This window comes from Symphodus melops, assembly GCF_947650265.1.
Source record: "Symphodus melops genome assembly, chromosome: 9".
Classification (NCBI taxonomy): domain Eukaryota; kingdom Metazoa; phylum Chordata; class Actinopteri; order Labriformes; family Labridae; genus Symphodus; species Symphodus melops.
The window spans coordinates 21,752,342-21,775,777 of NC_136699.1; the positions used below are offsets into that span (position 1 = coordinate 21,752,342).

At 40.3% G+C, this 23,436-nt stretch overlaps 2 protein-coding genes across 4 annotated transcripts; both read left to right on the plus strand.

Annotated features, from left to right (window-relative positions):
- Positions 1 to 9: 9 nt before the first annotated feature.
- commd5 (COMM domain containing 5) lies at positions 10 to 10,500 on the plus strand. 3 transcript variants are annotated; one of them, XM_079352160.1, is made up of 8 exons: positions 10 to 256; positions 3,081 to 3,277; positions 3,947 to 3,975; positions 4,088 to 4,138; positions 5,964 to 6,059; positions 6,176 to 6,251; positions 9,995 to 10,098; positions 10,231 to 10,500. In XM_079352160.1, the coding sequence occupies exons 1-7, from the start codon at positions 136 to 138 to the stop codon at positions 10,094 to 10,096; spliced, it is 672 nt and encodes a 223-aa protein (XP_079208286.1). In that variant the 5' UTR covers positions 10 to 135; the 3' UTR covers positions 10,097 to 10,098; positions 10,231 to 10,500. The 3 variants fall into 3 exon arrangements, with proteins under 3 accessions (XP_079208286.1, XP_079208285.1, XP_079208287.1); XM_079352159.1 differs by having other exon boundaries at positions 9,995 to 10,500; XM_079352161.1 differs by having other exon boundaries at positions 16 to 256; positions 3,117 to 3,277; positions 9,995 to 10,500.
- A 978-nt stretch (positions 10,501 to 11,478) lies between these two features.
- Positions 11,479 to 22,144, plus strand: LOC306829889 (LON peptidase N-terminal domain and RING finger protein 3-like). Its single transcript, XM_079353099.1, has 12 exons — positions 11,479 to 12,439; positions 14,752 to 14,870; positions 14,979 to 15,101; positions 15,481 to 15,594; positions 15,692 to 15,908; positions 16,015 to 16,090; positions 16,365 to 16,479; positions 16,738 to 16,859; positions 17,576 to 17,734; positions 17,827 to 17,989; positions 18,079 to 18,228; positions 19,136 to 22,144. The coding sequence occupies exons 1-12, from the start codon at positions 11,743 to 11,745 to the stop codon at positions 19,292 to 19,294; spliced, it is 2,214 nt and encodes a 737-aa protein (XP_079209225.1). The 5' UTR covers positions 11,479 to 11,742; the 3' UTR covers positions 19,295 to 22,144.
- Positions 22,145 to 23,436: the final 1,292 nt, after the last annotated feature.

A 23,436-nucleotide genomic window follows, 5' to 3' on the forward strand; every position in this document is an offset into this window, starting at 1 on the left:
ACAAGAAGGCGGAAGTCGTCACTCAAACGATAAATAATCCACATAGTGTAATAGACAGCAGAAGCATTCTGTACTTTAAAAGTTTTATTTTTCTGTCTGCTACACATTATCAGTTCTAGTAGTACATGGTTAAGCATGGCTTCGAGTCATGCCAAGGACCTTAGCTTTTGGGGAGGCAGGATGCCATCAGAAATTGAATCAATGTCGAAAAATCTCAAGGATGTGGACCAGGAAATGTTTAGGAATCTAATGAAAGGTAAAAAATTCTGTTACGTTTTTCTTTTTAAGATTAGCTGTTGGATGTCCTTATATTTAATTCGAGGGCTGCATTGAACAAAGTTAGGAACACCTACCCCTAAAGCTAGGGCGATATGACCTCAAATCAATATCATGATTAAACGAACATTTGACCTCGAATACGATTAATGAACTGTTATTTAGTTTTTTTCCCCTCACAGTGCACTTGCATGTTCTCTACTGTAAATATGTTTAGCTATTTAAGCTGGGATATTGTTTCTAATGACAGGGTGCATATTGGAGGAACTGGTTTGTTGTTATTTATTGAATATTTCAAACTAAAATCAAAGCATCATTTGAAATATTAACATGTTTAAAGTAGAAATGTAATTCTCTGTAAAATGGTGGCCCCTCTGGTGACAGTGGGGAAAATGTTATAATTTGTGGCCACAAATTATAATTTCAAATTGAATTCATACAGGCCACACGTGCTGGATTTGGTGCGTTAAGTGTTAATAATTGTTATTAATGAATATGATTATTCATGGATATGAAAATAATGCTTGTTATGAATGTGAATGCTATTTGTTACTCTGGGGACAACCCACTCTTTAGCTTAAGCCAAATCTTGAGCTCTTTTATTAACAAAACAATGAAATATGTCTTCATAGATTGGTTAGAAGGGGGGAATTGTAGTGGTCTCAACATTAGTAAAGTTTTAGAAAGAGTATAGTGTAACCCCCTCTCAAAGAATGGCATGGAGACACCAGTTCATGACTTTATCAGGCTAGCAACTAGTATGGTTAGGGTAGAGCATCATAGAGCTTAGCAGGCTAGTATACGCTGGCACTGATGCATTGTATTGAGTTTATTCATTGACAAAACGCAATACAAATATCCTTTGAAAAATCCAGGAATGAAACGCCTCACTTCAACAACTCATCTGAGTTCTTCAGACACCTAATCTACCATGTGTGTATTGGGGTTTCAGGAGCGAATACCTGATCAACAATTAGGTTGGGTTTTATAAAGTGGTTTTATAAAAAATAGCATTAATAATTAACTTTATTTAATTATTAATACAAATCAATAATTTGTCATTAAACTGTTTAATAAACCTTGGGGCACCACCCTAAAATGAGGGAACAACCAAAGATTATAATATCAGTCTCAAATTAAATTAATTAAATACCAATATCATTAATAATCTGTATTTAATTGAAGGTGTGAAATCCGAACACAAAGCCCTTTCACCCAGCCTATGTCACAATGTAAATACACAGAAACCACAAACAACTGCTCTTTAAATTATAACAGAATTTATTAAACAAAGAAACATAGTGTGCGTGTTTGAGTGAGAGAGAGGGTGAGAGATCAAGATGGCGGCGTGTCCATGTGGGATCACATGATGGCGGACACTGAACACAGGTCTCCCAACCTACTCTATTGTCTAGCGACTGAGTTAAAATCTATCTCTACCTGATCTATGTCTCTGCAGCGTCTGAAAGGCCACAGATCTCTGTGTGTGTGTCTGCCGAAAGGTGCATGTGTGCGTAAAGGGAGAGGGAGAGGGAGCGAGAACAGCGCACCCTGAAAGCTTGATCATGGCCTGGAACTCCCGTACAACTCATAGTATAGTTTACTTCACAACCACAAGCCAGTGGTCGAATTTATATTAGATGGTGTTTACACTGGTCTTTCTGATCATAAATTCTATTACTCGGTTATGACGCTAGAGTTCACAGAGAAACGCACACAGGACGCAATGGCCCAAATAAAGAAAACAAAAGAGGTTTCACTCTCGTAAAACCCAAGAAGCAGTGGTCAAATGCAAAGCAAATATCACAGTTTCACAATAATAACTCAGTTATTAAACACACTCTCTAAAGCCTATAACTAAGCCTCACTTGTAACCGTTTGTCCGTGGTTGATGAGAGGAAGAAAGGTCCGTTGCTGGAGGGGACTTCAGCCGTCCCCGTGCAGTTGAATGGTGATGGCAGCGGGTCCCAGAGGGCGAACAAGGCCGGGGTGTCCTCCGTCAAGCGAGGTGGTCTCCGTGGGTGTCCTGTCTCAGAAATAAGATGCTCTTCGTGAAGATGCGTTCAAGTAGATGATCAGAGCTCGGAATTCAGATAGATAGATAGATAGATAGATAGATAGATAGATAGATAGATAGATAGATAGATAGATAGATAGATAGATACTTTATTGATCCCGAGGGAAATTCAAGCAATGAGCAATGGTCTGCTACGAGGCCTTGGGTTATCTGCACGCCAAAAGTTTTAAACACAGAGACACGTGCTGTGAAGCAGGATGCCAAGGGGTATCTCTGGACGTCTGAGGTCAACGTATTGAAAGAGGATGAATAATGGTTGTCCTGGAGTTTTGTAACCTGGGCTTCATGGGAGGGGGTGCACCTTCAGTCTCCTCCAATGAGAGGAGAGAGATTTCGGGTCCCCCTTCTTTTCACATGTAGGTGTGAAGTATTGCAAAGGCTTCTGGGACTATGAGTCTTCTAAAAGCTCTTTGCTATCAATGTGAATACTCTAATCAGGCTTTTCAGAGAAGAGATTGTTTGCCTGTGCTCAACTTGGAAGGTCCAACATGTGGCTAGTATGAATTACTAATTTGTGGCCACAAAATATCAAAAATTCATCAATGTCACCAGAGGGGCTCCGTAGACGTGTCTGCACGTGTCCTGAAAATAATCAAAATAATTGACATGGGCAAAATTACGTCGGTTAGAGATTCTGAATGTCTGTTTCAACTAATGTCCGATTTTCCAGACCTACCCAAAGCTCTAAACAAGTGATGTTAGTTCCGTTGTTTGTGTTGCTGTCTAGTGAGTAAAAAGCACATGATAAATCTTCTGTATCCAGCTGTGGTCTGTTCCTTGGAGGGAAAGGACTGCGGATCGTTGGTGAAATCAATAGCTGAGAACAACACAATTCCACAGGATAGACTCGGTCACATCATGGCTGGGATGCACAGAGTGCTTTCCGAGGCAATACGCATCCCGCCATCATCACTAAAACAGGAGGTAAGCTTACAAAGCAACACTTGTACAAATATAAGTTTGGACAGTGTGAGATGGTGACTTGACTGAGCTTGCGATCTGATGACTACATTGGATGCACTTATGACCCTTTTAGGACCATCTATGGAATTGTCATATGAAATTTTGACATACGGTTTTCATCCTAATGAAAGACAGGATAAAGAGGCTTAATGTAACAAATGTATTATAAGATAAATAATTAACAATAACTTTTTTTGTACCATGGTTTTGGTTTATCTGGAATAATTGCATAATGGTTTTCCGACAAAAGGACTGTGTTAATGATGTACACAAGAATGTCTGTAGTGTGCTCCATTATACAGTGAGGAAGTATTTGAACACCCTGCAGTTTGGCAAGTTCTCTCATTTTGAAATTATGGGGTCTGAAATTTACATCGTAGGTGCATTTCCACCATGAGAGACAGAATTTTAAAAAATTCAGGAAATAACCTTACATTGATTTGATTGATTTTGTGTTCGGCCTGTTGCATTGGTTTTAACTTTTCAACAACCCTGAAAGAAGAGTTATCATCATTGATTTTGTGAAAAAGTCAAAATGTGTTTGTATGTTTTTGGTTTTAGGGGCATGCTTCTGCTCATGGAAAGACTTACAGAAGTTTAATATAAAGTTTTGTTTGTGTTGCTGTTTAGGCCTTCAAAGATAATCTTAGAGAACTGAGGCAAGGGTCATCTTTTTATTACACTCTTAATGCTTAAAACATTACAACCCCTGCTCACCAAAATTAAACTTTAACTGCTTACTCTGTCTTGTCTGTCATGTTTGTCAATCAGGATACCTGAAGACTTCATTACAGATTTCTCCAGTGTGGTTTTCGGCAATCGGTATGTTTCATTTATTTATTTATTAAATTAGGACAGTGCACAGTAATCAACATGTCAACAAATTGCATCCATGTAAATATGCTGAAATTGGCAAAAAAAACACATTTCTTAGTCCTAAGGCAACAAAAAAACAACAAAAAAACTTATTACAAGTACAGTTTAAACTTAAAAAAAACTCAAACAAATTGGACAAAGTCACAAACACACTGGATACAATTGTTGCATAAAAGTATCAGACCCACATTGAATTAGCTATTTAAAATTGCAGGATGAGTCAGAAATCTCGGGAAACGGGCACCAGAAGGGGAGTACAACACTGATTTGTTTTAGCTAAATTCTGTTCTATGTTTCAATACATTACAGTCTCCTCGAGTTTAGGCCTTTCTATTTATGCTGTTATTTTGCTTTTTGAATAACATAATTTAACGTGGGGGTAAGGTTAGACAAACATCAATGTGTTTGGGAAGCTTTTTACCTTAAACGGTTTGACCCATCAGCGTTTCAAAAGAAAAATCTCTTGTGATTGGACAGTATCTGTTATGATTTGGTTATCTTTTGGTCTATTTTAATGTGTAGATGAATGTTCCTCCTAGTTATGCTACTACAAATAAAATAGATAATAATAATTACCAAAGACTACACTACAATAATAATCAGTTAATTGATAGAAAGATAAAATGTCCAGAACATGTTAAAAAAAGAAAAACTTGATTTAGAATACAAACAGTTTCAGATAAGAGGCCAGGTTGCCTGGATCAAGGTCTCTCACAGCTTTGTGAGGCTGATGTGAGGCAGTTTGAGCATCTCCTTCCATTTTTTACTTTTATTAATCACTCAAATGTGTAAAGTAAACGACTGTATTTATATATTAATAAACATCATTATTTCTTTGTTGAAACAATGCTTCCTGGCAATAAATCTTTTACTGATGGAAAGTTTGTTTATTTTTCCTTTAAATGGTGCCACATTTGTAACGGACATACAATTGTGGGTTGAGCAGCAGAGTTGAGTATGTTGGTTGCGGCCATTAAAAACTTGCCAGAGGTCTTGGCCGATTAGGGCTGTCCAACACTTACATTCATCAATCGCTATTCACCGCTTAATTTTGAGAGTTGATTGGCATTAATTGGTGTTTTATTTGCATGATCACATTTTAATTGTTTTGTATTTAGCATGCATGTTTTGGGGCTTTTGTTTTAAGAATTTGTACTGTGTTAGATGAGAGTATATTTCTTAATGTTTGAATTCAACCCTCCTTTTATTTCATTATAATAATAATCTACGTGGATAGAAGGTTAGAAATGTTAATGTAACCACAGAAAGCCTTAGTGGATTTTGGGGCGGCAGTAGCTCAACAAGTAGAGACTTGGGTGGGGAACTGGAGGGTTGCTGGTTCAAGTCCCGATGCGGACCAACTCAACTCAATTAAAAAAGCTACACCGTAAGAGGAAGGTTAAATGGAATTCTCAAAGTTGACATCAGAAAAAGTAAAATCCACCAGTGTTTTGGCTTTGTACTTTCACACGGAATTAAACCATATTGTCATATTGCTGCCGACCCAGTGTTGTGATTTTACACAGCATCCAGCTGTGCAGGAAAAAAGAAGTGTTGAGTAGACAAACAGACTGAGCTTCACATATACACACACAACCATTTCTCCCTGTTGCAAAGCCATCGTCTGACCTTTTTTTTTATCACATCTGCTGCAAGGTTATTGGCAGAATGACAAAGCCTTATCATTCAATGTTATTATCATTTATACATTTTTTTATTAAATTAATTGTACAAATATTATCATTGCTGTGTCATCTCTTTGCATTTGCAGACGTTCAGCTCTAGAGACAGCAACCTCCACCAATGATCCTCACCTCCCCACACTTCAAGACTTTAAATGGAGGGTGGATGTTGCCATTTCTACTAGGTAAGGAAAAAGATGGGGAACATAATTTTAATGCATCAGTGTTGTAAATTAATCCATATTAATTAAGACTCTGTGTAATGAAACCATGTCATTCTTTCTCTCCTCTGTTACTACAGCTCTTTTTCAAGAGCCCTGCGGTCTTCTATTCTGATGCAGGTGAAACTATCAGATGGGAGCTATCATTGCTTTGAGGTACTTAAACAATTGTTCTTATTTATACCAACTGTTTAAGGTTCTCCTTAAGATAATCCCATACTGAACTAACAATAGCGCTTTGCCCTAGTCTAATCTTTAGATATTGAAGACTTGTGACCATTTAAAATCATGGTAGAGAGGCTTATGGTAGGCTGTGTTTTTAAAGTAAGATTGACTCTTTGTAATTTATTTACAAGAGTGAAGAAAGGTGTCTTTTGCATGTTTAGACACATCTATGTGCAAAAATTCTAACGGCTTCTAATACATCCTCCTTGTTGATATCACACCGGAGCTGCCCCTGGCAGGCGCTCCTGAGCTGGCCAAGCCACACATGGGGACCCTGAGTGTCAGGGATTCTGATGATTAGAAATACAAGCAGATGACGGGCTGCATGGAGCACAAGTAGTACAAGACACTTTTTTTTTTGAAACATTAGCGATTGTGAACGCTCTTAGTATGCATAGATAGATAGATAGATAGATAGATAGATAGACAATATCCACGTGTTTTAACCCATGACATTTACTATCTGTAGTCTGTCTGTTTATTAAAGATTATTAACTTGCAAGCACTGCTTGGGCTCTGGAACCCAGCTCCTCGAGAGGGGCTGGACTCTCTACTTCTCTGGAGTTGCCCGCGGTGAGAGGCGGCGGGCTGGTGTGGGCTTGCGCATAGCCCCACAGCTCAGCCGCCAGGTGTTGGAGTTCACCCCGGTGAACGAGAGGGTCGTGTCCCTACGCCTTGGGATAGGGGACAGGTCTCTAACGGTCGTTTCGGCCTACGGCCCGAACGGCAGTGCGGAGTACCCGGCCTTCTTGGAGTCCCTGGGAGGGGTGCTGGACAGTGCTCCGACTGGGGACTCCATTGTTCTACTGGGGGACTTCAATCCTCACGTGGGCAACAACAGTGAGAAATGGAGTGGGGTGATTGGGATGAACGGCCTCCCTGATCTGAACCAGAGTGGTGTTCTGTTATTGGACTTCTGTGCTAGTCACAGTTTGTCCATAACAAACACCATGTTCGAGCACAGGGATGTCCATAAGTGCATGTGGCACCAGGACTCCCTAGGCCGGAGTTCGATGATTGCGGTTTTCGTCCTGGCCGTGGAACACTGGACCAGCTCTACACTCTCCAGCGGGTGCTCGAGGGTTCATGGGAGTTTGCCCAACCAGTCCACATGTGCTTTGTGGATTTGGAGAAGGCAATCGACCGTGTCCCTCGCAGCGCCCTGTAGGGGGTGCTCTGTGAGTATGGGGTTCGGGGCCCTTTGCTAAGGGCGGTCCGGTCCTTGTACAACCGGAGCAGGAGTATGGTTCGCATTGCCGGTAGTAAGTCGGACCTGTTCCCGGTGCGCGTTGGCCTCCGGCAGGGCTGCCCTTTGTCACCGGTTCTGCTCATTACTTTTATGGACAGAATTTCTAGGCGCAGCCAGGGGCCGGTTCGGGGACCACAGGATCTCATCTCTGCTTTTTGCGGATGATGTGGTCTTGTTGGCTCCATCGAACCCGGACCTTCAGCGCGCACTGGGGCGGTTCGCTACTGAGTGTGAGGCGGCTGGGATGAGGATCAGCACCTCTAAATCTGAGGCCATGGTTCTCGACCGGAAAAAGGTGGCTTGCCCCCTTCGGGTCGGTGGGGAGTCCTTGCCCCAGGTGGAGGAGTTTAAGTATCTCGGGGTCTTGTTCACGAGTGGGGGGAAGATGGAGCGTGAGATCGACAGACGGATCGGTGCGGCGTCTGCAGTCATGCGGTCGCTGTATTGGTCCGTTGTGGTGAAGAAGGAGCTAAGCTGAAAGGCGATAAATCGATCGATTTACCGGTCGATCTTCGTTCCTACCCTCACCTATGGTCATGAGCTTTGGGTCATGACCGAAAGAACGAGATCTCGGATACAAGCGGCCAAAATGGGCTTCCTCCGTAGGGTGGCTGGGCGCACCCTTAGAGATAGGGTGAGGAGCTCGGTCACCAGGGAGGAGCTCGGAGTAGAGCCGTTACTCCTCCACATCGAGAGGAGTCAGTTGAGATGGTTCGGGCATCTGGTCCGGATGCCCCCTGGACACCTCCCTAGGGAGGTGTTCCGGGCATGTCCCTCTGGGAGGAGGCCTCGGGGTAGACCCAGTACACGCTGGAGAGACTATGTCTCTCGGCTGGCTTGGGAACACCTCGGAGTCCCACCGGAAGAGCTGGAGGAGGTGTCTGGGGTGAGGGAAGTCTGGGTGTCTCTGCTTAGACTGCTGCCCCCGCGACCCAGCCCCGGATAAGCGGTAGAAAATGGATGGATGGATGGATATTAACTTGCAGTAGAAAGACACAATCTTCAAATGAATATAAGCAAGACAGAACAGGGTAACTTTAAATGGAAGAAAGCATTGTAATGTAGTTTTCCCTTTACTTGCAAATAGCAACAACAATGTTATAATTAAAACCACAAGCGGTGATGAAGGGCCCGAAGCACCCTGTGCATGTTGGTGTGTGTTGCGACCGCGGGATTGCGACCGCGACACGAGGCCAAGCAGCAGGCCTTACAGTTTGATTTGTGTAAAAGTCAGTGTTTGACGGTATGTCGTGGCCTGGCCCTTTTATGTAGCACAACGGGAGATCTTCCAACTTGTTTAGAACACACTGACAGAGTTTGTAATGATCTGATGAACAGGGTCTTGGGTAAGTATGTTGAAATAGGAAGCATGACAATTTAAAATTGGGTTATTTTTTTATATATTAAAAATAATATGGCGGACTTCCTGTTGGGTTTTGATTATGGATTCAAGAAGATTTTTTGTCGGTCCTTACATGGTCAACATAAAAAAAATTGTCATGCATGTCAGAGAAGAAAACCTCTATGAAGAGGCCTTTTGGAAAGGTAAAAAAGGGGTGTGCTCAGACATCAAAGTTTGACAGTACGCCGTGGCCACACCCTTTTACGAAATAATGTGCAGAGCACAGGGAGATCTTAAAGTTGTCTATAACACACTGACACTGAGTCTACTATGATTGGTTAAACGCTTTTGTCGGAGTTCGTTCAAATAGGTAACCTGTGAAAAAGGAATTTGAGCCATTTTTCTTACATTAAAAAAAATATGGCAGACTTCCTGTTTGGTTATGACTATAGGTGTAAGAGGATTTTATGTAGATTCTGACATGCCTAATGTGCTTGAAAAATTTCATGCATGTAGGCCAAAAAAACCTCCATGGGGAGTCCTTTTTGAAAATTGCAAGGGGGCGCCACTGAGCCAATTTGCACATTTTTCACCAGATCTGATGACCATGGAAATTTTGGTGAGTTTTCATTCATGTTCAAGCCGTCAAAAATGGCTCCAAAGAGGCAGACCGGAAAAAATCATTTGGGTTTCAATAGGGTCCTTTGCACTGGTCAACACTATTAGGGCCCTAATAACCGGTATTGGTTAGATGGATAGATAGATAGATACTTTATTGATCTCGAGGGAAATTCAAGGCATCCAGTAGCAGTATACAGACAGGCAGGACACAAGACATTAGTTAACATACACCCGCTGTCCCCCTCCCCTCTGTATACAATAATCCCCAAACAAGATTTAGGGGTTAGCATGCGAACAATCTCCTAAGTCATGATACAAAGAGTGACCTCACAGTGACAAATTCAAAGTTAACATTAATATTCATTGAATCTTCAGCAAGTGAGTGAGGTGTTTCACTTAAGTAAGAGGTGCCATACTCCATATTGTTACATTGTTTGATTAATATTTGTTTTTCTTGTTCAGGTGCCTTTGTCCAAGTTCCAGGAGTTGCGTTACAATACGGCTCTGATTCTCAAAGAGATGACTGACTTGGAGAAGAGGAGCATTCTCCAAATACAAGACTGAATGTACTTCATCTTTGTCTTATTTTTTTTATATGCAGTGGAAATGTGTAAAGTTCATTGTACTATTTTCAATAATCAATATTAGAAACAATAATTTTCTCTCTCTCCTGACTTATGATGTGGTAATATTGACAGAGTGCAACATTAACGAAGATGGATTCCTTGCTCCACCACAATACCAACTGGCCACACCGAATATTAAAAAAAAAACTGTTGGTGCTAACCTACTAAATACTGTCCAGACATTATATGCTCATAGACCTGGTTAGACTGCATTGTTGACCTATTTAGAAACATGCAAAACACGTTTTTAATGTGAAGGTTTAAGAAGGTCTTTGACCGGTTTATGTGTCTTTGTTTAGTATGTTTGTGCACTTGCATAACACTAAAGTAATTTCAATATAAGACATTTTTTCTGTTTTTATGTCTCTCTCAATCACTGTCTGCTCTGGTGTATTTCAGTCAATGGTTGGGTCTGTGCAGAATTCAGTTCACAGGGCAGACTTGCTGACCTACATATCCACCACTACCTCTGACCTGAGCAGTGGTTGTGTCATGAGATTTTCATTTCCAATCATACACCAGATAACTCCTATAAGCAAACAGCTTTGATTTCTTGAGCAAAGGGTTATTCTTCTTTAGGTTATGCAAATGTCTTTAAACTATGACAATAGTCATCTACATTTAGCATAATAATGGGTCAATTTAAATGTTAAACCCACTCTTACAAAAAGTTATTTTGAAAATGTGAACCTTGTAATTTAATCTTGTAAAAACTGTAGAGAAGGGATTTGAAGAAAACGTGTTTCCACAACAAGAAGGTTTGCCAGCCATACACCTGGCTGTGAAGGTAAAAAGATGGAATTTAGTTGTAAGATGGTTTATTACGAAGTATACAAAGAAGACTGTTCAACTCATGTGTGGGACCAATGGTATTGCATCAAATATGTGTCAAAGTACACATTAACAGAATAATTTCTGTCTGACCAGCACATTGTAAAAGGGAGCAGGGTGGAAAAGTGCCCTCAAAGCTCAAAACTATGTTTCGCTGCAATATTTAAATGTGTTATATTCCTGCTGTATCAGTAATGCTTCTGATAGCCCACTACAGCACATCAGATAACTTTTTCAGTGTGCAGACTTTGCCTTATTATACTCAGGCTATTACTGAATCCGGGGTATTTTTTCATCATGAGTCCAAAATAGGGAGTCTACAGTAGAAAATCTCAATAAATCTACTTTTTATAAACATGTCTGAGACTGTGTTTATGTTTGAGTCATTCGAGCGGCTGTATGTTTGCCAGATTTGAAAACGCAAGCAAGATCAGGGTGAATCCTATAACTCCGAACGGTAACTGGCCACTGTTCACTCGACTCCCACATCCAGGTCAGACCTGCTGATGTCCCAGGCCAGTCTCCGAAACTCTTACATGGCAGATTGTTTTGTAACACTTTTTCTAAACCTCCAATGAGAATACGTGGTTTTCATCACATGATGCTGCGTTTACATAACTGTTTTTCCCCTTCCTGTACTTCATTGAGAATTATATTGGTTAATGCTGTCCCAGACCATGACTGACGGAGTATATCTTCAAGGTGCATGCGTATTCTACTTGAGTGGTTGGACTTAACGCAAATCCTCTGAATATGGAGACAGAGCGTGAAACTATGCTGCAGCTTGCCGCTGAGGCTTTTCAGTCGAAAAACTTCGACCTGGCAGCGGATATCTACGAGTGTCAACTAGCGACTCTCAGAGATCCAGGGAGCCAGTGCGATCTGATGATAAAGCGGGCTGACGCCCTCGCTTTCGGGGGTAAATTCGCCGAAGCCCTTGCTGTGTACCGACAAGCGTCTGAGATAGAGAGGCTGAGATCGACCCACCTAGAAAACCTCGTGCAGTATATGTCGGGCAATATTAGGAGGCAACACATCGGCGCCAGTCAGAATCAGGACAGGTGCCCGGGTAGAGTAGTGGCGGCAGAGACACAGGGGTGCCTGGACACTGGCGCAACGGGTTGCTGGTACGAAGACTTCTCTTGTCGGATATGCTTGAGTTTTCTCTTCGAGCCAGTGACCCTTCCATGTGGACACTGTTTCTGTAAAAAGTGTTTGGAGAGAGAGAGGAAGGAGAGAAAGCAGCCGGTGACCTGCAGGGAGTGCAGGGACAGTTCCAGAGTAGCAGATGTCCAGAGTTACAGGGTCAATGTGGTCCTTAGCAACCTGTTGGCCAAATGGCTCCCGATCCCACACCAGGTTGGTCTGCTGAGGCGAGAGGGCAACGAACTGTATGCCGACAGGAGGATTGAAGCAGCGCTGAAGAAATATGACGAAGCCATACTGATAGGTAAGAGATATATTTCTAGGTAAGACACATTGATAGTTAAGACATACTGATAGGTGTTATTGTACAGCCCTAAATTAAGTTTTGACTCAACTTTGAACGCCGAAGAAATCTTAACTCCTCTTGCTGCTATCCTTCAAGAGTTCGAGAGAGAGCTTAATTTTGACTTTTCTAACTTATTTATTTGCCGGTGTTTGAGTTTTGGTTGACCAAAGCCAGATGAGGCGTATGGTCATGATGCCACGAAGAAAGAATGAAAAGCTAGTAGCCTAATAACTTTGTTTCATGAGACATCATGAGACACACAGGCCTACATGGGTCATTTAGCCTTTTGCGACTATATGCTACATTAGATAATAGTGTTATGTAGGCTGTGTTAGTGAACCAAACATTGCGTAAGCACGTCATCCTCACTCAGATCCCTCATTGTGTAAGGACAAAAAATGATTCAGGAAAATGTGGGTCAAGGGTACTAATATAGGTCACCACTAGGGACACTGTTGCTCACAGAAGAAGCAGAACATTTAAATCGGTGAGTTACTGAAAATTACTGAACTGTCAAATAGCCTGACATATCATGAAGCCTCATTAAGTGAAGGCTGCGTAAGATCATTTAGCCTATGTAGCCTACTCCATAATTAGACGAAGTGGCATGCTCTTGTTTCGACCATAGATGTTGCAATTTTATGATAAACTGCAAATCAGAAGATAAAGTGAGTTACATTTTTGTTGATTAGTAGTCGGTTATTTAACCTACTCTTTAGAACCATTTTAGAATATAAGACTACAGAAATAGATTATTTATGATGAAGATTCAGGACCTCACCCCATTTACCTCCTGTCTTGTGTTCTTTTGTCTATTTAGTAGTTTTACATTTTTTGGTTGACATCATTTGTTATCATGCTGTATAAGAAGCTGATTAAGATGAGATTGTCCTATAGGCTGATTATGGTCTTTACATGCCCGAGATTGTCATTTAAAGTCATTCTGCTTGGTTAAAAACATTTTAATTTATAATGATTAAAAAAAATGACTTGACTACATTATTATTTTGGAATCATTTGCAGAACTAGCCTTATTGTTTCTTAGTATGAAACCTGGGTAAAAGGTTGACATGCTGTTCTATTAGCTGTTACATTCATACTCACTTTTATTTGTTAAATGCAGGTACCTCTGACCACTTTTTTTTTTTTTTACTGAAGAATCTGTGCACCAAGTTTTTGAGTGGAATTTTTTTGGCAAAGTGAAGATGAATTAACACTTGTTCTTTGAGTTTGGGCATTTGGATGCTAATGGTAGCAAATGTGTGTTTATTACGACATGTTGAGAAAAAGAAAAAAAATCAAGATTTTCAAGATGGTCTTCATATAACTAAGAGTATAGCAGTCATGTTATGAGATGGAAATCCATCAGAGTAGTATAGTATTATCAGAGGAGGAACCTGCTGTAAAGTGATGGCTTGTGCCATTGCTATTCGTTTGGCGACTTGTGTTGTGGCCGTCAGCATTCCACAAATGGACTAGCTCCATATACCACTCATCTGTAACTTGTATGTAAATTCATAACAGTTGTCTTGCTTTTATTTTACTGCTGTAAACATTCTGTTGTCTGACAATCTAGGTGCAACGTAGTGATTTCATTGGTGTGATTTCATGTGTATTTAAAGTATGAATATTTGCTATCACTGAGATGACAGTATTTTAGTAATTTTTTAAACATATCGCCCATGATACCTTTAAGAATGTTGCAAAGAGAGCTGGTTGCTGCGTTGATAGCAATCTTAAGCTTTCTGCTGCTAAATATTGAGTGGTTGCAGTGGTTTGACTAAACTTCTTTGCTGGGATTAGCTTGGCTGTGAGTTTCCTGGTGTCATTAACCAAAATATGTCTACTCATATTTTTAAGGTGTGTTTTCTTTGCTTTCTCAGCAGAGATACCAAACACAAATGAACTCCAGGCGAGAAAAATGTTTGGTCCTTTAATAACATTACTATGTTGGACTTAAATTGTCAATAAAGACAAAAAACTGTAGACTATAGAATGAAATGTAAATGTCATAAAGCAAGACCACTGGTATTCTCATTTATGTATCACTGTGGTGGAAGATGGGTAGTAATGGTGTGACAGACGAGCTGTCTGTACCTTTTTGTTACAAAGTTATGTCACATGCCGCTGACATAAATGGTGTTCTGATCCACAGTGAATGGTGTTGAATTCCCATGCTCTAATAATTCTCAATGTATTTAAAAAGTGTTTTACAACTCTTGAAGTTATTAAAATCTAAGTTATTCAATCCTTCCTCCTCTTTTTGTCAGCCCCTTTGGACCACATACTGTTCAGTAATCGCTCTCAGATTCACTCCAGTCTCAAACACTATGAACAGGCCCTCAGAGACGCCGAGATGGCCTGCAGACTCATGCCACACTGGTGCAAGGTATTGCAGACAATTTGCTGCTTATTTATTCATTGTTATAGAAATATAATTAATGTCATGCTTATGTTTGGTCAATGAAAAAAATCTCCAATTTCCACATTCCTGCAGGGTCATGTTCGTAAGGCACAGGCTCTGATGTCACTGGGCAGGACAGAGGAAGCTCTGAGAGAGTACCTGGTCTGTCTGTCCTTAGAGCCTGAGTGTAGACTGGCCAAAGCCGAGGCTCACAAGGTAAATCCATCATTCTAGTGTTTTTTTTTTTGTTTTTTTTTAATGAAACGCACAAGATTAAGTGTAATAGGTAGGTAAAATATTGTTAAGCAAAAAGAGCAAACTTAAAAAGTAACTTCCCTGCTCTTTATGAAAGTAATCAAAGCCAATAGTACAATATTCACTAGAGTCAAAGATTACTTACTGGTTAGATATAAACCAGGGAATCCCATAGGATTGTTGTTGAAGTGTTTAGAGAATGAATCGAATACAGTAAGCACAACTACTGTAAAGAGGGAGGTCAAACAACGTTAACAATAGGAATTCAAATATAATCTTAAATCAAGCTAAATGAACAGACTTCAGAATAAAACCATCAGTGTCTGTGGTCTTCTTTCAGCTTCTTGGTGACCTCCTGGCTCCTGTTACAGATCAAGTCTCTGAGCAGATCTCAGACTACTCCAACAGTCTTTCTTTGCGAGCATACATGAAAAACCTGAACACTCCCTCTCAGGTGAGAGCTTCACTACTGGTAGCTTTAAAAAGAAATGCATGTAATAAAAGGCAATTGTTTTTTATTTTCTTGTACTTTACTCCCTTTCTTGTCATAGCCCAATGGTCAAACGTTGTTGTCATCACAGTCAAGCCCTGCTTCTGCTCCTCCTGTACTTAAGAGGTTAGATGACACTGATGTCAAAGGTCAAGAAAAGCCTGAGGTCAGAAGGCTGGATCACTCTTTCCTTCTTAAAAGGAAACAGACATGTGCAGAGGTCGAGGTGGAAGGGGCAAGACAACAGAGAAAGGGGGATCACAAGAGATCCAAGTCTGGTGAGCTTTGCAAAGTGGATCATCATGCAATGTAGCCAAGCATCACACGTTCACCTTTTTTATTTAAAGAATATATTTTTGCTTGTTTGATATCCTCTCTGTTCAGAGCTCGAAAAGGTGGCTGGTTCCATGAGTCCTGGTGTCTTTGACCCATCCGATCTGGAGTGTTCTCTTTGTATGAGGTGAGATTAAGTATGAAGTCCATAACAAAACAGTAAAACATATTATGATTGTTAAAAAAACAACACCTTGTAATAATTGAATGCTGATAGCCTCTGCCTGTGGGACAACAATATGCATTGCATGATAAAATGTTCCTGAATGAATATAGGTCCAACTGACTGCTCAACATTTATTCAAAGGTCTGACCTTTCTGTCAAATGTAGTAAACTGGATTGTTTTGGAGTTTTTGACTTTCACTCACATGGTTGTTTGTTCCTGCATTTCCCCCCCTAGAATTTTCTATGAGCCAGTGACAACGCCGTGCGGCCACACTTTCTGTCTTCAGTGTCTGGAAAGATGTCTGGACCACAACCCAAAATGTCCTCTCTGTAAGGAGGAGCTGTCTGAGGTATGTGGTTTTATAGTCTTCAAACATACATCATTCTCAAGGGTACATTCAGTGAGATCTCATTTCAATGCAACATTGGACACTGTTTTAATAGTTTTGTCTTTTGATACATTGGAATTTGTGGGTCTCACTCTGTAGCTCATTTTGGGCCATAAATATGTTATCCAACATAGACAGCCTTTACATGGATCTTTAAAATATAAAAATAAGTCAAATAAACATTTGACTGATGTCGCTTCTGTATGGTTCTCTCTACAGTATCTGGTCAAAAGGCAGTATTGTAAGACAGTATTAATGGAAAATCTGATATCTAAGTATCTTCCAACTGAACTGACAGAAAGAGAGAAAGTTTATCAGGAAGAGGTGGCTGAGCTCTCAAAGTAAGTGTGTTTCTTTATCTGCCTTCCTTTTTTTCTTCATGCCCTCATCAGAATTATCATGTTCTTTTATGGCTACTGTCTGACATTATACATAACACAACTGTGAAACAAGATTTCTGGCCTCATGTTAATGTAAATGGATGTTGGTAAACGTAGGTATATTTGTCCAGATGAGAATGTGCATTGAGTGTGTGCATGTGATTGGCAAAAAAGTAGGGAGACATCTGATTGGTTAGATAGATTTTTTTGAACTACATTTGGTGAATGAGCCAAGGCAGATCTTCGTAAAATATCCACAAACAAGAACTAACTGTATAAAACACCTTTTATACAGGTTGGGTTGTATAAAACATCACAGCATACAGCAAGTACGTTTGTTAAACAATACACGCCTGTGTGCATCAGATATACAGCACACTGACGAAACAAATTATTATATTGGTTTAAAAAAAGTTTCACAGCAAATCATTTGCATAGTCATTCTTAAAAACATTTGTGACATCTTACTGAGACAGATAAAGCATTATTGGAGATCATGTGCCGTTTCTTCTTTTTTATTTTCGGTTGAAGGTATCATTTTCCTTCTTTCCAAACCGTAATTTTTAAAGTCACACCTTTTAATGGAGGTGTTTTTAGGATTCATTTGATTCGTTCACATTTTCTGGATAATCAAGACTGACACTTCCTTTGTACGTCTTTCTTCTCATCTCTTCTAGTCTTAACAAGAATGTGCCTATATTTGTGTGCACTATGGCCTTCCCCACTGTCCCCTGTCCTCTCCATATCTTCGAGCCCTGCTACAGGCTGATGATCCGACGATGCATGGAGATGGGGACCAACTGTTTTGGCATGTGTCTGGAAGACAACCTCAAAGGGTTAGTGCTGGGAAGGCAGTGGTTAAGTGTTAAAGTATATGCATGCAGCAGTATGCATCTAGGAAGTTTAACATTTTCCCTCTTGTTTCTAGATTTGCAGACTTTGGTTGCCTGTTGGAGATCCGCAATGTGAAATTCTTTTCTGATGGCCGCTCAGTTGTGGACACCATTGGCAGACGGAGGTTTAAAGTTATTCAGCATAGCGAGAGGGATGGATACAATACAGCTGATATTGAGTACCTCGAGGATGTTAAGGTATTAAGGGGGACGTAGACTAAGACATACAACTTTTGTGGGGATAATAACTCGATGACTTGATTAAAGCTATGATTCTCTGTGTAAAGGTGGAGGGTGTCGCAGAGATTGAGCTGCAGTTACTTCACGATACAGTGTACGACCAGGCCCTTTTATGGGTTAACTCCCTGAAGACGGAGCAGAAGGAACGCATTGAAGGACACTTTGGACCCATACCTGGGAAAGAGTTGGTACTTCAGGTAAACAAGCACATACAAAGTTAATTGTTTTGCAAATATGTTTTGTTTTCTCAAAAAAAAAAAAAATCATGCAAAGGAAATACGAGCCAATTTCAGAAGGTGAAAAATGGTGAAAAATGGGAACATATACACACTGGCTGATTAAACGATTTATTTATAGTTGAGTCAATCATATATGAAATAGAAAAGCAGGCAGGAATTTCAATCTGGGGAAAACATCTGGGGTAATCTGCATTGGAGGCCCACCCCTTGCTGTCCATGACCTGATGTGAACAACACTGCATGCAGCTTTGATTAGTTTTGTGGCAAAGCGGTTATGTCCGAGGCTAAGGCTGACAAGTTCTTGTAAGGTAAACGCCATCTACTGGCAACACCCTGCGCGCATGGGTGTGTTTACATTGTAATGTATGCAAAGAGGGGGGCTCTCTCTTTACATACATTCAGCTTGAAGGCTGACAGGAGGGGAAAATCCTGGTGGCTGGAACTGTAGTTCTCGTCACAGCAACAGTGGGTTTGAATCCGAATTCAGCCCTTTGCTGAATGTCATCTCTCACCAACCAGAAGGACTGGGGTTTGATCCCCAGTTCCTGCAGCCACATTTCCAATGTGTCCTCATGCAAGACACTTGACCCTATTTGCTACTTTGCTGCAGAGTGTGAATTTGTAGGACTGGATTAGTTACTTCTGATGGTCACTTTACATAGCAGCCTCTGCCATCAGTGTGTGATTGTGTGTGACCTGCGGCGTAAAAACGCTAATCAAGCTCAAGTCAATTTCCCTTTTGCCTTTTCCTGTCCTATCTAATAAAAGGCAAAAATGGTCAAAAAAAATATGTTTAAAAATGCTTCAGTTTGTTGTGTATTTCAGACCATTTCTCTGATTCTGTCCCTCTCTTCTCCTTCTTTAGGCCAGTCCGAATGGTCCTTCATGGTGTTGGTGGTTATTAGCTGTTCTTCCGTTAGAAGGGAGAGCCCAGCTGCCTTTCCTGGCTCTTACCTCTCTGAAAGATCGCCTAAGCGGCATACGTAAGGTGCTGCTCTTCATGGCACACAGCAGGCATCGATGACGTGCTTTTCGACAGCAGTAAACCACCTCAACCAAAGCTGCAGTTGAACTTCCTTGGTGCACAAAGAACTGATTGTGACATTTTTGCACCTTATCTGTTGTAGTATGTTCCTACTCAGGTTGCAGTTTTGAGCTCTCTCTATATCTATCTATATGTATATACAGGTAAAAGCCAGTAAATTAGAATATTTTGAAAAACTTGATTTATTTCAGTAATTGCATTCAAAAGGTGTAACTTGTACATTATATTTATTCATTGCACACAGACTGATGCATTCAAATGTTTATTTCATTTAATTTTGATGATTTGAAGTGGCAACAAATGAAAATCCAAAATTCCGTGTGTCACAAAATTAGAATATTGTGTTAGGGTTACATTTTGAAGATACCTGGTGCCACAATCTAATCAGCTGATTAACTCAAAACACCTGCAAAGGGCTTTAAATGGTCTCTCAGTCCAGTTCTGAAGCCTACACAAACATGGGGAAGACTTCAGATTTGACAGCTGTCCAAAAGGCGACCATCGACATATTGCACAAGGAGGGAAAGACACAAAAGGTTATTGCTGAAGAGGCTGGCTGTTCTCAGAGCTCTGTGTCCAAACACATTAATGGAGAGGCAAAGGGATGGAAAAACCGTGGTCAGAAAAAGTGTACAAGCAATAGGGATCACCGCGCCCTGGTCAAGATTGTGAAAAAAAACCCATTCAAAAATGTGGGGGAGATTCACAAGGAGTGGACAGCTGCTGGAGTCAGTGCTTCAAGATCCACCACCAAGAGACGCTTGAAAGACATGGGTTTCAACTGCCGCATACCTCGTGTCAAGCCACTGTTGACCAAGAAACAGCGCGAAAAGCGTCTCACCTGGGCTAAGGAAAAAAAGAGCTGGACTGCTGCTGAGTGGTCCAAAGTCATGTTTTCTGACGAAAGCAAATTTTGCATTTCCTTTGGAAATCGAGGTCCCAGAGTCTGGAGGAGGACAGGAGAGGCACAGGATCCACGTTGCCTGAAGTCTAGTGTAAAGTTTCCACCATCAGTGATGGTTTGGGGTGCCATGTCATCTGCTGGTGTCGGTCCACTCTGTTTCCTGAGATCCAGGGTCAACGCAGCCGTATACCAGCAAGTTTTAGAGCACTTCATGCTTCCTGCTGCTGACCTGCTCTATGGAGATGGAGATTTCAAGTTCCAACAGGACTTGGCGCCTGCACACACCGCAAAATCTACCCGTGCCTGGTTTACGGACCATGGTATTTCTGTTCTAAATTGGCCAGCCAACTCCCCTGACCTTAGCCCCATAGAAAATCTGTGGGGTATTGTGAAAAGGAAGATGCAGAATGCCAGACCCAAAAACGCAGAAGAGTTGAAGGCCACTATCAGAGCAACCTGGGCTCTCATAACACCTGAGCAGTGCCAGAAACTCATGGACTCCATGCCACGCCGCATTAACACAGTAATTGAGGCAAAAGGAGCTCCAACCAAGTATTGAGTATTGTACATGCTCACATTTTTCATTTTCATACTTTTCAGTTGGCCAACATTTCTAAAAATCCCTTTTTTGTATCAGCCTTAAGTAATATTCTAATTTTGTGACACACGGAATTTTGGATTTTCATTTGTTGCCACTTCAAATCATCAAAATTAAATGAAATAAACATTTGAATGCATCAGTCTGTGTGCAATGAATAAATATAATGTACAAGTTACACCTTTTGAATGCAATTACTGAAAATAAATCAAGTTTTTCAAAATATTCTAATTTACTGGCTTTTACCTGTGTATATATATATATATATATATATATATATATATATATATATATATGTACTTCATCTGAAAACTTTTATAAAAGACATGCAAAATGTAACAGAGCTATAACTGACATGCTTATTTTCTCTACTCATCATAGAGAAAATGCATGCAGACATGCACATATAAGCTAGATTTGGACCGGAAGAACCTGTGGCTTATTCAAAGGAGTACTGTGAATAGGATTTCATGGTATCCCCTCCACACTTTAATAACGTGTAGCTTCCTGTGTGATTCTGATACAGAACATCTTTCTCAGACCCTTGGGGATTCACATCTAATTCATACATCATTTTTGTTGTCAATCCATATTGTGTAAAGAAACACATCCTTTAAGTTAACTGATCATTTACAAATGATCAGATTTGGGTTACAACAAAATGATCATCTACTGTTAATCTTTGAATGTCACTGTAACAGTGCACATACCCACTGGAATATTTTGTCTCAATTTTTCATGTATACAGCAAGATTATATCGTGCAAATGTGTTGGATTTTTTTCCAGATAAGACTGTTGCCTTTTTTTGCTGTCTTCCATTTTTTTAATTCCTTGGTCTTCCTTTTGCTAACATGACACAATACCAACAAGTACAAAAAAGAACACAATTGAATCCCTTTTGTAATTCTACTGTACATCAGTTACATTAAATTGAATACACACAAGTGTTAAAGTGGATACATACAATAACTTTTTTTTTTTAATTCTTCCAAACTGAAACAATGTTTTTTTTTACAACCATCATACATTAAATGATGTAAGGAGAACATCTGGTGTAATGTTCGTCCCCGTCTTACTCACACACTTCAAAGACTGAACTTGTCCTCTTCTAATGGTGCTTAAAGCCTCTTGCTCTTGTGTTCAATTGATCCTTTTTTTTGTTTTTTTATTCCATTATTTATTTTCTCAGTATTTATTGTATTGCTCTGTTTATTAATGCTGCTCTTAAAAAAAATTCAACCCCCATCAGCAATAGTTATCTTGTCATTGTAAAATATGTCTTTCCTTTTTTTGAAAATAAAGAACTCAAAATTGTCAAACTCAAAAGCATGTAGGGGAATTGTGCAAGCATGAAATAACCCTAACACTGTGTTTGACTGTATGGTTGCATATCTGTGTTACATGCCTCCAAAAACGTCTTAGAGGCTTTGGTTAATTTTAATTAAACTGGGCAGGAAATGTAAAGGAACAACACCTCCATGAGTCCTACATTTACATATTTTAAAGGAAGAATGTGCGACTTTTTGATCCAGTAGAAGGCGCCCTTGAGCATCAGCACGAAACCAAAACAAACTGCATCCACACTGAATCCTCCGCTCTGCTTCAGCGACCCCTTCTCCCTTGCATATGTACAAAGGGGTTATCTAATTAAGCACGAAGCACTTGGCCCAAGCAGCAGAATTGTCCCTGTCTCTCGCTGCATTGTGTTGGGTTAGCTAATGGTAGCTATTTTTAGTTTGCTCATAGCGTCACATTGCATTTCAACTTCTAAATTCTAAAAACTACTTGCATAACATTCAAATAAGCAGTGAGTATATTGTTATTCTGGTTTTCTCTTGTCCCTCACTCAAACAGCTTTTATACACAAGGGGATGAGCCTGCTGGCATATGTGTTGCTTGTCGGCAGGCAAGACTGCTTCGGACCCCAGAAACAAGTGGTCCAAAATTTGCAAATTTTGCAATGACAGTAGAAAACCTCCCCAATCTGACAGTCCTCATTGTATTTTCCCTGCTTTATTAAACCTTTATTTATCCAGAAAAGGTCCCATTAAGGTTAAAAATGTATTTTTCAAGGGAGTCCTGCAGAAGTTACACTCACAACATACAGGTAAACGTGAAGTAAATACGGCTCAGACAACATCACCGACAGCTGGCCTCGCGCGTCTCACTCATTGTAGACAGTCATGGCTCAGACAGATATTTCCTGAAAATAGTTAGGTGAGAACATTGATAGCGATTTCATTTATTTTTATTATAATACAGATCCCCGGGCAACTCCATTTTCTGAACACAAACCTTTCCTTCTTAAGACATTGTGGGAATGAATTGTCTTTTTCCCTTACTGGGAAAAAAATCTATAAGCAACACACAACACTTTAAGGTTCAGGTTACAAATTGCTTTAAGTGAGGAAGTTGATGACACTTTTGTAACACTTTGCCCATGCTGACAAAGATTGGTCCTGACACCAACCTTTCCCAAGAGCTTTTCAGTATTGGGCAAGCATACATACAGCATCGCAGAGTTTCCTACAATCACACTTCCTGAAAGTGCTGGGTGAGTGTTTTTTGGTTTTAGTCACTGCTCATTTGTGAAGTGACTACAACAAAAGAAAGTTATA

What these genes read in the sequence shown, in the direction of transcription:
- commd5 (XM_079352159.1), top strand. Translation starts at nt 136, where the DNA reads ATGGCTTCGAGTCATGCCAAGGACCTTAGCTTTTGGGGAGGCAGGATG. An exon ending in GATAATCTTAGAGAACTGAG is followed by an intron (nt 3,976 to 4,087) that starts GCAAGGGTCATC and finishes TTTGTCAATCAG; the next exon opens with GATACCTGAAGACTTCATTA. An exon ending in GATGTTGCCATTTCTACTAG is followed by an intron (nt 6,060 to 6,175) that starts GTAAGGAAAAAG and finishes CTGTTACTACAG; the next exon opens with CTCTTTTTCAAGAGCCCTGC.
- LOC306829889 (XM_079353099.1), top strand. Translation starts at nt 11,743, where the DNA reads ATGGAGACAGAGCGTGAAACTATGCTGCAGCTTGCCGCTGAGGCTTTT. An exon ending in ACCTGAACACTCCCTCTCAG is followed by an intron (nt 15,595 to 15,691) that starts GTGAGAGCTTCA and finishes TTCTTGTCATAG; the next exon opens with CCCAATGGTCAAACGTTGTT. An exon ending in AGTACCTCGAGGATGTTAAG is followed by an intron (nt 17,990 to 18,078) that starts GTATTAAGGGGG and finishes CTCTGTGTAAAG; the next exon opens with GTGGAGGGTGTCGCAGAGAT.